General features: G+C 22.6%; 1 protein-coding gene across 2 annotated transcripts in view; it reads right to left on the bottom strand.

Annotated features, from left to right (window-relative positions):
• The window catches only part of LOC126900880 (golgin subfamily A member 4), a 19422-nt gene that overhangs the window by 939 nt on the left and 7598 nt on the right, over nt 1–10885 (bottom strand). The window contains exons 9-18 of one of the 2 annotated variants that reach the window (XM_050676890.1): nt 10758–10792; nt 9390–9881; nt 8729–8786; nt 7703–8434; nt 7406–7536; nt 5413–5556; nt 5282–5323; nt 4143–4255; nt 3939–4059; nt 2234–2323 (exon numbers count right to left, since the gene is read on the bottom strand). In XM_050676890.1, the coding sequence (XP_050532847.1) occupies nt 2234–2323; nt 3939–4059; nt 4143–4255; nt 5282–5323; nt 5413–5556; nt 7406–7536; nt 7703–8434; nt 8729–8786; nt 9390–9881; nt 10758–10792 (1958 nt within the window). The remainder of the gene's footprint in view (nt 1–2233; nt 2324–3938; nt 4060–4142; nt 4256–5281; nt 5324–5412; nt 5557–7405; nt 7537–7702; nt 8435–8728; nt 8787–9389; nt 9882–10757; nt 10793–10885) is intronic. The other variant, XM_050676889.1, reaches the window with a different exon arrangement.

Below are 10885 nucleotides of genomic sequence, written 5' to 3'. Positions count from 1 at the left end.
TTTTTTTTTTTTTTTTTTTAATAGAATTTATGCCTTGTATGCATATGTTCACAAAAAATGAGGGAATTTTTTTTCAAATTTTAAGTGTAATATCTTCAATTAAACTAAATTAAAAAAAAAAACAATAGCACGGTGGGGTCATGCACAGTATGGATGTAGCATAGTTGGAAAACAAATATAAATGATATCTGTTAGTGATTAAAATCACTATCAAAAGAAAATGCTTCAATGCAAATCTGTAGAGTGTTTAATTCTAAGAAATTGGTGGATAATTACAAAAGCAACATCAATTCTTATTTTCCTAATTATATTCTGATTATTAGTTCTTTGATTTAATAGTATAATATATGAATAAACACTAATTACAGTGTTTAAATTTAGTTTGAAATTGATATTCAATAATTTATTGTAATATTTACGGAGAAATTATAAAAACAATAAAGTAGTTGTATATTTCTTTACTTTTAACATGTATAAAAATTTATAGGGCTTGATGCAATACTATATAATTTTTTTTTTTACTTATGAATAAATACACTAATCTACAAGGAACTATCATCAGAAACAAAAATACAATTTTCAAATCTACTTTTTCTCTGTTTTCAAATCTACAATTAGACTATTTCTATCACTTCTAATTTTCAATATTATTACTAATTAGTAATAAATAAGTATTTACATATAAAAAAATAATTAAAACAAAAAAAATTGTTTTCATATTATTAATGATTTTGATTATTAATATATTAAAAATAATCAGAGCAAATATTTTTTATTTAACTATTTTTTTTATTGTAATAAATCACTTAAATAGTCATATTAATTATTTCCAAGTAACTTTTGGTTTTTAAAAAGATTCTACAATTGAAATATTCAGAACTTAATTAATTTTAATGATTTACATTGACTAAAAAAAAACAATCAAAATGTTGTTAAAAAAATCTACTCAATTGAGCATATTATAAAATTTGATTACAATTGTAAAACTCTTCTGTTAACCTAGTTGAAACTAAAAATCATTTATTTTAGAAATAATTTATATAGTAACATATTACCATACATTTTGGAATATTATTGACTGTTAGTAACACACACAAATAAAGTTAAAAAATTAGTTTAGTACTAAGTAAAATAGTTAAATTTTTTAGTTGAAACCTATTATTATATCAAACCTATTTTCACTATAAATAATTTAAAAAACATTAAAAATGAATGATTTTAATTGTTTATATGGTGAATATGGACTATGTAATATTTAATTGATAAAGTAGAATTTTTTCAATTTTTGAAGGTAATATCTTCAAGTAGATATGAATTGTAATAATTTGACATATCATTCTAAAAAGTAGGTCAAGAGCTGAGAAAAAAAATAACAGCGACAAAAAAAAAACTACATAGTAAAATAATTTTAATATGAATAAGAAAATTCTTCTCACGAGTGGAAACTACAGTGATGAGATCCTTGATATTTATTGAAATTTTTGAATCTGAATAAGATAAAAATCAAATGAGTTGAACATTTTTTTTCTAACTTAAAAAGAATTAAGAAAAATGCAAAAAAATTCTTTGTCACAGGCATTTATGAACCTCATACTTCAAATGTATATGACACAAATGTTACTGACTTGACAAATGTCAATTATGTCAAAAACCGAGAATTTAACATAAATATAGCATACTTTTTAATACAGTAGTCATTTTCACCATAAAGACAATCTATAGTTCCACATTTTTTTTTTCATAATTAAGTACATAACATGAGCTTTAATTTAAGATATATATAAAAGTATCAGTATTTTTTGTAGAAAAGTTACCATTTTGAAACCCCCTTGAGGCAAAGTAAAGGATTCTGTTTTAAAAAAAAATATACCTAACCTATAACTACAAAAAAAATGTTGTTTTTATTCATCCATTTTTCAAAAATTTATGACAGTTTTAAGTAAAAAAAAGTTTAAAAAATGTCGATAAATACCAATTTTTAAATTTGTTATTTTTTGGCGAATTTCCCCCATTTACAAGGAACGATGGAAAATTTTCAATTTTTGAGAATAATGTTTTCAATTAGATACAATTTGTGATCTTTTGATGTACTATTCATCAAAATCGGTCCAGTGAGAACAGAAAATAAGTGGTAACAGACAAAAAATAACAAACACATAGTAAAATTAATACCTGTTCAGCTTTACATGAAAGCTAAAATATATAATTTTTAAAATATGATTAAAATACTTACTAAGGAAACTTTCTGTTCTTCCTTTTGGAGAACTGATTTTAATTGTTCAGTATCAAACTTGACAATAGCAGCCAATACTTTAGCTAACACCTTCAAGCAAAAATTTATAAATGAAAAATTTATTTTTTCATATTTAATTACTTCTCGGTTATAGAGGGTTATTAGCAGTATTGAGTTTAGGTAACTAAATAAAAAAAATCTAGCAAAGATAAAAATAATTCCATAAAATAAAATTTAAGTTCAGATAAAAATAACCTTTTTTAATTTTTATCTAGATAAAAATAATGTGATTTTTATCTGATAGACATTTAATAAAAAATCTGTTACTATAACTTATAATTCAACTTGCAAGTTTGAAATTGACATTATTAAATAGAAAAAAACCAGCACAGGGGGGTCGCGGCACAGTGGTGACGTGGCATAGATGGATCAAGTATAATGATATCTGACAGTGATTAAAATCACTATAAAAAAAAACGCTTCGATGCAAATCTTTAGATAGTGTTTAATTTTAAAAAATTGGTGGATTATTCCAAAAGCTACATGATCTGCTAGTTCATTATTAATATCCTAATTAAGATAAAGTATGTCGAATGAAAAAGGGATTATTAAAATATATTATTTCTCATAAAAAAATAATGTTGATCTATACACTTTTCAATATGTCATAACATTATAAAGTTAAAAATGTAAAAAATAAAATCGAGAATTTTCACATAATAATAGCATTTGGTAGCCATTTTCACCGTGAAGATAAAATAAAGTCCGAAATTTTTTTTTTGCATAATAAAGTAGATTACATTAGCTTTAATTTAAGATATATATAAAAGTGTCAGACCTTCCGGAACATTTTCAAAAGTTAAGTTGAAAAAGTTATTTTTTTGTGAAAAAGTTGTCATTTTAAATCCCCCCTGTGGGCAGATAAAGGGTCAAATTTACAAAAAAAATTTATGTTAAATTAAATTTATGAAAAAAATATACCAAATGAAAGGTAATGATATTATACATCTATATAAAATAAAATTATATTGATACGTTCATTTTTGAAAAAGTTATGGCACTTTTAAGTAAAAAAAATTGAAAAATTTTTGAAAATTAGCGATTTTTAAATTTGTAATTTTTTTGGAGGTTTCCCCNCGGCAGTTTTTAGTAAAAAAAATTGAAAAATTTTCGAAAATTAGCGATTTTTAAATTTGTAATTTTTTTGGAGGTTTCCCCCATTTACGGGGAACGAGGGAATTTTTTTCAATTTTTGAGGGTAATGTCTTCGACTAGATACGATTTGTGATCTTTTGACGTATCATTGAAAGAAATCGGTTCGTCGAGAGCTGAGAAAAAGTGGTAACAGACAAAAAAAAAAAAAAAAAATCTTAGTAAACCAATACCTTCTCAGCTTCGCATCGAAGCTAAAAATTGTCTAAAATATGAGTAAAAACAAATTTGTCTTACTTGCTGATAATCATAGTAAGGGATTTAATTACTCTCATACTTAAATAGCCAACAATGGTATAAATTTTCTCATTGTATAATAAAAAAAGATGAATTTTGATATATAATTGCTTTTGTATAAACTTCAAATTCAATTTTATATGGCATATATGTTATAATATTAGGCCATATATAATTTATTAAAATCATAAGTTTTCCTGAATTTTTGAAGACATAAATCCCATTTTTATACCTCTTTTTTTATATAATTAATTACCATAGGCTGCTTTCCCATCATATACTCATAAAGAATATTTCTGAGAAATTCCATTTCCACGTAGCTCTTTTCAATATTTTCATCTTCTTCGTTGGTGTTGGATTTGTTATGAAATTCATTTCTATAAATAACAAAAAAATGTTAACATTAGTTAAATAAACAATCAAATTATTAATAACAAAATAAATGTATAAATGCACATACCTAAACATTTTCTTAATCTCTGAAAGCTCTTTATTAAGTTTGTTAACTTGACGTTGTAATACTTCTTCACGTTGAGATGATGTCTCAACATTTAGTACAATTTTTTCAAGATCCTTGAAAAAATATTTTGAATAAATATTGACACGGTACCGTGTCAATATAAATTTAAATACATATATTAATTACGTCTTTTCATACTATAGACATTATTAGACATAACTAGTCTAATTTATGAAATAAATTTAATTATAAATGTACAACATATGGTAATATAGTAAACTGATTGTAAAAACTATTTATTACTTTTGACTAATTTATACTATTAAATTATTTTAAAAATATATACAGTGTAATTATTTTAAGAGTATTTTTAGGGGTTTCATTCGAAAATTAAATAGAAATATAGTTATTTTATACTATTGAATGAAAAATAAACAAATTAAAATTTAGGATATAAAATTTTTTTTAATTTTGGTAATCAGTTTTGTAATATTAGTCTTTGAGTTATTATAATTTTTAGGTAAAGGTGCAAAAGGAGTAAATAGTAGTATTTTTAATTTTTTCATTATGGTAAAAAGTATTGCTTAACACTACCATGTGCTACACCTTATATAAATCTTTAAATACCTCAAAATGTAATATTAAAAAACAAGATATTGATCAGTCAACATTTTATACTGTTAATTTATCATTTAAAATAATAATATTTTCCCATTTAACTTATAAATGTTATCCTTAATATATGACCTTGGATGAAGTTTTTTCTTTTATAATGATTTTATTGTGGTTTATTAAAATTAAAAACACTTTATTTAGAACATTTTTATGAAAAAATCATTAATAAAAAAAAAAAAATTGGGGGTAATATTTTAATAAATCAACCAGATTAGTAAAGATCAGTATATATCCATATACATAATTATTAATTTAATAAAATATTACTCTTAAAAATAAATTTATAGGGATTACCAAAGAATGTAATTGCAACACTATGAAGTATATTGTAGATTACAACTATATCCCATAAACATTTTAATGATAACATAAGGTATGGCTAGTAGAGTATTTTATTTCAATTGAAATTGGTTAGCTTTGAAATTTTATATTAAGATTATAAAAGAGATAATTAAAAAAAGCACCTCATCATGTTTTTTTTCAGAAATGTTTAACTCTGCTTGATGCTGCAAAATAAAAATAAAAGCAAACAGTTTAAAAAAATAAAAAAAAACGTCAATACAAACATCAATTAATTAAGAAAAATACTACTAACTTTACGTTCATTATTCCATTCTCCAGTTAAAGCATCAATTTCTTCTCTATGTGATGTATCCATCATTTTTTTATAATTATCCATTTTTTCAACCCATTTATTTTCAGTTTCAACCAACTTGTCAGTCCATTTCTTTTTTTCTACCTAGTATAAAATACTTACTTTCAACAAATATTTCAATAATTCCAGATTTCTTTTTAACTAAGTCTATATTAACTATATTAAGCTTAACTTTTTTTTTGTTCTATACATTTTTATTTTAAACAACATTTGATAAGTTTTATATTATATACATTAACACTATTAAGCATCATATAAATTTAAATCATAATATACAGAATTATTAGTTTATCTTAAACCACTCGATTATTTGCTAAGTAAATACAATATTGGAAAAATAATTTTTGATTTCTTTTAGTGACATAATTCTTGATTTATCAACTAATAATAACTTTTTATAATCATCCCTTCTAATTTAATGGGATATTAACTTATTTTTGTTTTGTGTTAACAAACATTTAATTAACTTACAAAAAAAAATAGAAAATTATCAAATTAAGAAAATGACTGGTCGATAACAACTTTTTTGGACCAGTACTTAGGATGTTATTCTCATTAATTATACCTAGGTGACACAAAGAGTGTGACCGGGAAATGACTTTTGATAAAAATAGCAGCACCTAGTCTTCACATCCAGTCAATACTTGAAATTCTTAATAACATCTAAAATACTGGTCCAAAAGTTGTTATTGAGTAGTCATTTTCTTAATTAGGTTATTTCTTATTTTATTAAGTTAAATATTTGTGTTAACTAATTTAATTAAGGTAAATAGGTGAATGAATTTCAGATGTTATTAAGAATAAATAAAGGGATTTACTATCCATTATTATATATATATATAATACATATATACTATTTATTATTCATCAAAAATTGACAAATCAATTTAAATGTTGATTTTCATTAATCATTAAATTATTTTTTTCTTTTCTGAAATTTGCTAAAATTGACATATTAACTTTAGGAAAATAGTTTTGTTAATTAATGCAGCTGGTGATCTACTAATTTTCATTGTCTACTAGAATAAAAATTGATATATCTCATAAATAATGTTTTTTCAATTTTTTCTTTTTGCGCAATAGCATCAAACTGCTTAATGATAATAATATCAATCACTGCCAGATAACAAATTGTACTACACTATTTTCACTATGAAAAATCACGAATAAAATAGTTTTTTTTTTATTTTTCATTATTTATGTTTTTATATTTCATTTTTTCATCTCAAACATATATATTAAGTATAATTGCATTTAGTCATTAAAATTTATACCAATCATGAGAATTGGATGTATTAGGGGTAAATTATTTTGACTTAGTGAATTATTGTGCTGTCTTTTAAATATCTTTTTTTGTCATTTTATTTTCTAATCTGAGTTTTTTGGTTAAATGTTATAAAAATTAAAAAATGAAGTTTTTTTACTTTTAATTTTTCTTCTTCATTTTCATCCCCTTAATCCCAACTACTAGGGGTCGGCCACCCTTATCCTAAACTTAAACTTGACACAACCTCCCACATCATTTACGCTCACATCATCTGTTCTCATATTGTATTCAATAACATCCCTCCATCTCTTTTTTGGTCTTTTTCTATCTCTTCTTCCTTTAACATTCAATATTTTTTATTAAAATATTAAAAAACCAGTGAAATTTTTAATATAAGAATATCTTACTTCAGAGCTGTTACAGGGTGATCATAGAATCAAATCTCCTACCAAAACTATTAATTCATATAAACTTATTAATAGAAGACTAATTAAAATAGATTTTCATTAAAAAAACCTTACGCTATTAAAAAAAGTACAGCGGCCTCTCTCTTAAAATATTTCTCTAAATATGTTTTATTAACACATATGGTTAATCACCTACTACAATAAAACTATATGGTTAGATCAACTGTTCATAAATGTCATTTTAAGAATTAAAATTTACCGCTTTATAATTTTCATGCTCATTTTTTAAATCACTTATTGTTTTAATTTGAGCATTTAATTTTTCTTGCAAATCATGAAGAGTATTTACCATATCACTTTTCACTGCAATTTGTTCATTTTTTTTGAAGTCTAAAAATAAAAATTTAAATACATTTTAGTCAGGTATTATTGCTTGAAATCACTAATATTTAAAGCAATAATTAATTTAAAATTTAAAAACCAAAAAATAAATGAAAAGCAATTTTTAAGTATTGTGAATAAAATAATAAATTAAATAAACTGTTAAGATATTAACCATCAAATTCTTTTTGTAATTCAATTAGTTCATGTTTCTTTTTTTCTAACTTTTCATTATACTTATACACTTCAGTAATTATATTTTCAATGCTCTTTTCTAAGACATTATTATTAAATAAATTAATTATTTGTGCAAAATCAGTTTTTAAAATATGAAAAGATTTTTTAATTAATACTATTTTATCTCTTGAATCTTCTAAATTATCATTAAAATATTTTATATTTTTACTATATTCAGATTTTAAACCAATAATATCCCTTTCGAATATTGAAAACCACTCTGTTAATTGATTAAAAACATAAGACTTTAAATTAAATACATCTTTTTTTGTATTTTTTAATATATCTTGCACAACTAAAATCATTTTTTGTCGTTCTTTTTTCAAAAATGAATTTTCTTCTATAAGTAAGCTAAAATCTCTTACTACAGACTCAATAGTACGTTCTTCAGATATTTTATTAAACTTATCCTGATTTAACTGGGTTAACATTTCTTTATGCAAGCTATTTAAATTGTCAAACTCTCTTTGATTTTGTTCAATCATTTTTTTCATAGTATTTGTTTCTTGTTCTTTCTCGTCTTGAACTACTTTAATAATTTCTTGTAATTTTTTATTAGATTTATCATGCTCAATTATTTGTAACTTAAGTTCCTCTTCTGATTTCTTTAAAAAGTTATTTTTTAATTTTAACTCTCCCATTTCATTTTTTAGATTAGAAGTTAAATTTTCTGCTATATTCAAATAATTCTTCAATTTTTTCACTTCCTCATTTAATATTATAATTTCTTCCATTTTATGTTTTAACTCAGTGTCGTTATCTTTTTTATCATTATTTGATTTTTGAATTATTTCATTATTTCTATTGATTTTTTCATTTAATTCTAGAATAAGATCATTATTTTCTTTAATAGTTGCTTTTAATTTTTTTATTTCATTTTCTAAAATATTTTTCTGACTATCAAGTTCTTTATTTTTCTCGTTTAAATTATTGTTGGATACCTGAATACCTTCAATCATTTCACTTTTTTCAATACATTTTTCTTCTAAATGTTTTATTTTTTCATTTAATTGATGTAACTGCTCATCTTTTACTTTTTCTTCTTTTGATAAGCCTTCTATTATTACTTTTAAAGTGTCAATTTCTTCAAACTGTAATTGCATTTGCTTTTTAGCTTCTTCTTCCAAACTTAATTTTTGTTGTTCCATTTTCTCAAGCCAATTATTTTGCAATGTTTTACAAATATTTTTTTCATCTTCTAGTTTAGAAAGCTTGAGTAATCTTAATTCCTCTTTAACACTTTCTAACTGTGAACTTAAAATATTTATTTTATCAGTTTTTTCATTTAATTGAAGTTTTATTTTATTCATTTCTTCATTATTTTTACTATCTGTGGTCATTTTTTTTTTTATTTCCTCGGCGTCATTTTTAATTTTTTGAATATTATCTTTCTCTTTTATATTCAATTCCAGTTCTTTTAATCGATCTAGATGAACTTCAAAATCTTTGATACTCTCATCACGAACTTCAATTTTTGATTTATGGTAATCTAATTCTTCTATTTTTCCCATTAATTTAGTTTCACTTAAGTTAATTTTTTCATCACACTTTTTATCACTTATAATTTCTTCTAAATTTTTTATTTTATTTTCTTGAGCCATTATAACTTTTTCTTTTACTTCAACTTCTGATTTTAGTTCATCAATATTAATACATTGTTTTTCTAAACTACTGATTATAACACTTTTGTCATCTAATAGTTTTTGAATTCTATTAATATCATTCCTCAAATTTAACACTTGCTTTTCTGATTTTTCATTATCAATTTTGTTTTTACTAAAATCTTTTAAATCTAATGATAATTTTTTAATTATTTGAGATTTTTCTCCGATTTCTTTAATAAATGTGTCTATTTTTTTAGTTGAAGATAATTTTTCATCATTTAAATTCTGTTCCAAAAGAGCTAATTCAGATTTAAGTTTTTCTACTTCTTTGTCTTTATAATTATATTCTTTGTTTAATTTTGAATTAACTTCTAATTGTTGCTCCAATAGTTCTATTTTTTTTTCTAATTCTTTCACTTTATTTTCTTTTTGTTTGAACAATAGAGCCATTTCGCCTTCTATGTCAGATATTTGATTTGATATTTCTTGTTGTAAATTTTTTTCAATTTTTATCTAAAATAAAAAATAGTTTAGTAAATTATTTTTACTGTAAAATTTAACTTATAGTACATTGATAATATACATATAGGATAAATGGATGTAAAAATTTGTTTTGGGAGGCCAGTGGTGGATTTATGGGAGTATAGACCTCCATCCAGGAGTATATAACCCCTTGATCTACCCAGACATCAATATTTTTACATTATTCAATATGTAAGATAAGATTCTAATATGTAAAGTAAGTAGATTTTATTCTTTAAGAAACCCTTCTATAGAAAGTTGTTGAAAATCCCTCACTGATGGAAGCTATAGTCCCATTCTCTAATTAATAAGTCTGGATAATAGATCTTTTGAAAAGATTTTTTCTCACATTAATTTATTTCCTCTCACCCCTTAAAAAAATCAATTTGATAGTTGAGACTATAATGTGTTAATAAGGCTTTAGCCTTAAAGCCTTCATAATATGCCAATGGATAGTTGCCTCGTATAAAACATAAGTACAAATTCAACAAGGATATCAAAACAATTATTAATATTTAAAAAAAATAGAACACTTGTTCTCAAGTAAAATCTCTAACTGTATATTATAATATATCATTGAAAAAATGAAAAATAGATTCCAACGTTTTTGAAGAGGAAACAAGAATAAAACTTTTTAAGATTATAATTTTAGATACAATTTATAGTATTTAATACAAAGATTTTTTAGCTTCGATGCGAAGCTGAGAAGGTATTTTATAAAAATCCTAGGACCAATTATAAATACACTACCTTAATATAATTATAACTTAAACAGTATATAAATATTTGATAGTATTTATAAACTATAAAATTCAATATAATTTTTTTAAATTTACAAGAAATAGTTTTTTATAATTACATATTTACCTGATTTGGATTTGAAAATGATTCAACCATATTACCTATGAAAAATAAAATTAATTTAATTAATTAACATAAAGTTGAAGAATCAAATTATGAAGTACTGCAATGAAAGAATTTATAAGAGTTCAAAA

This window comes from Daktulosphaira vitifoliae, unplaced genomic scaffold, assembly GCF_025091365.1.
Source record: "Daktulosphaira vitifoliae isolate Bord-2020 unplaced genomic scaffold, ASM2509136v1 Scaffold_3, whole genome shotgun sequence".
Classification (NCBI taxonomy): domain Eukaryota; kingdom Metazoa; phylum Arthropoda; class Insecta; order Hemiptera; family Phylloxeridae; genus Daktulosphaira; species Daktulosphaira vitifoliae.
The sequence above is the reverse complement of the archived record's forward strand: the minus strand, read 5'-3'. Positions and strand labels throughout refer to the sequence as shown.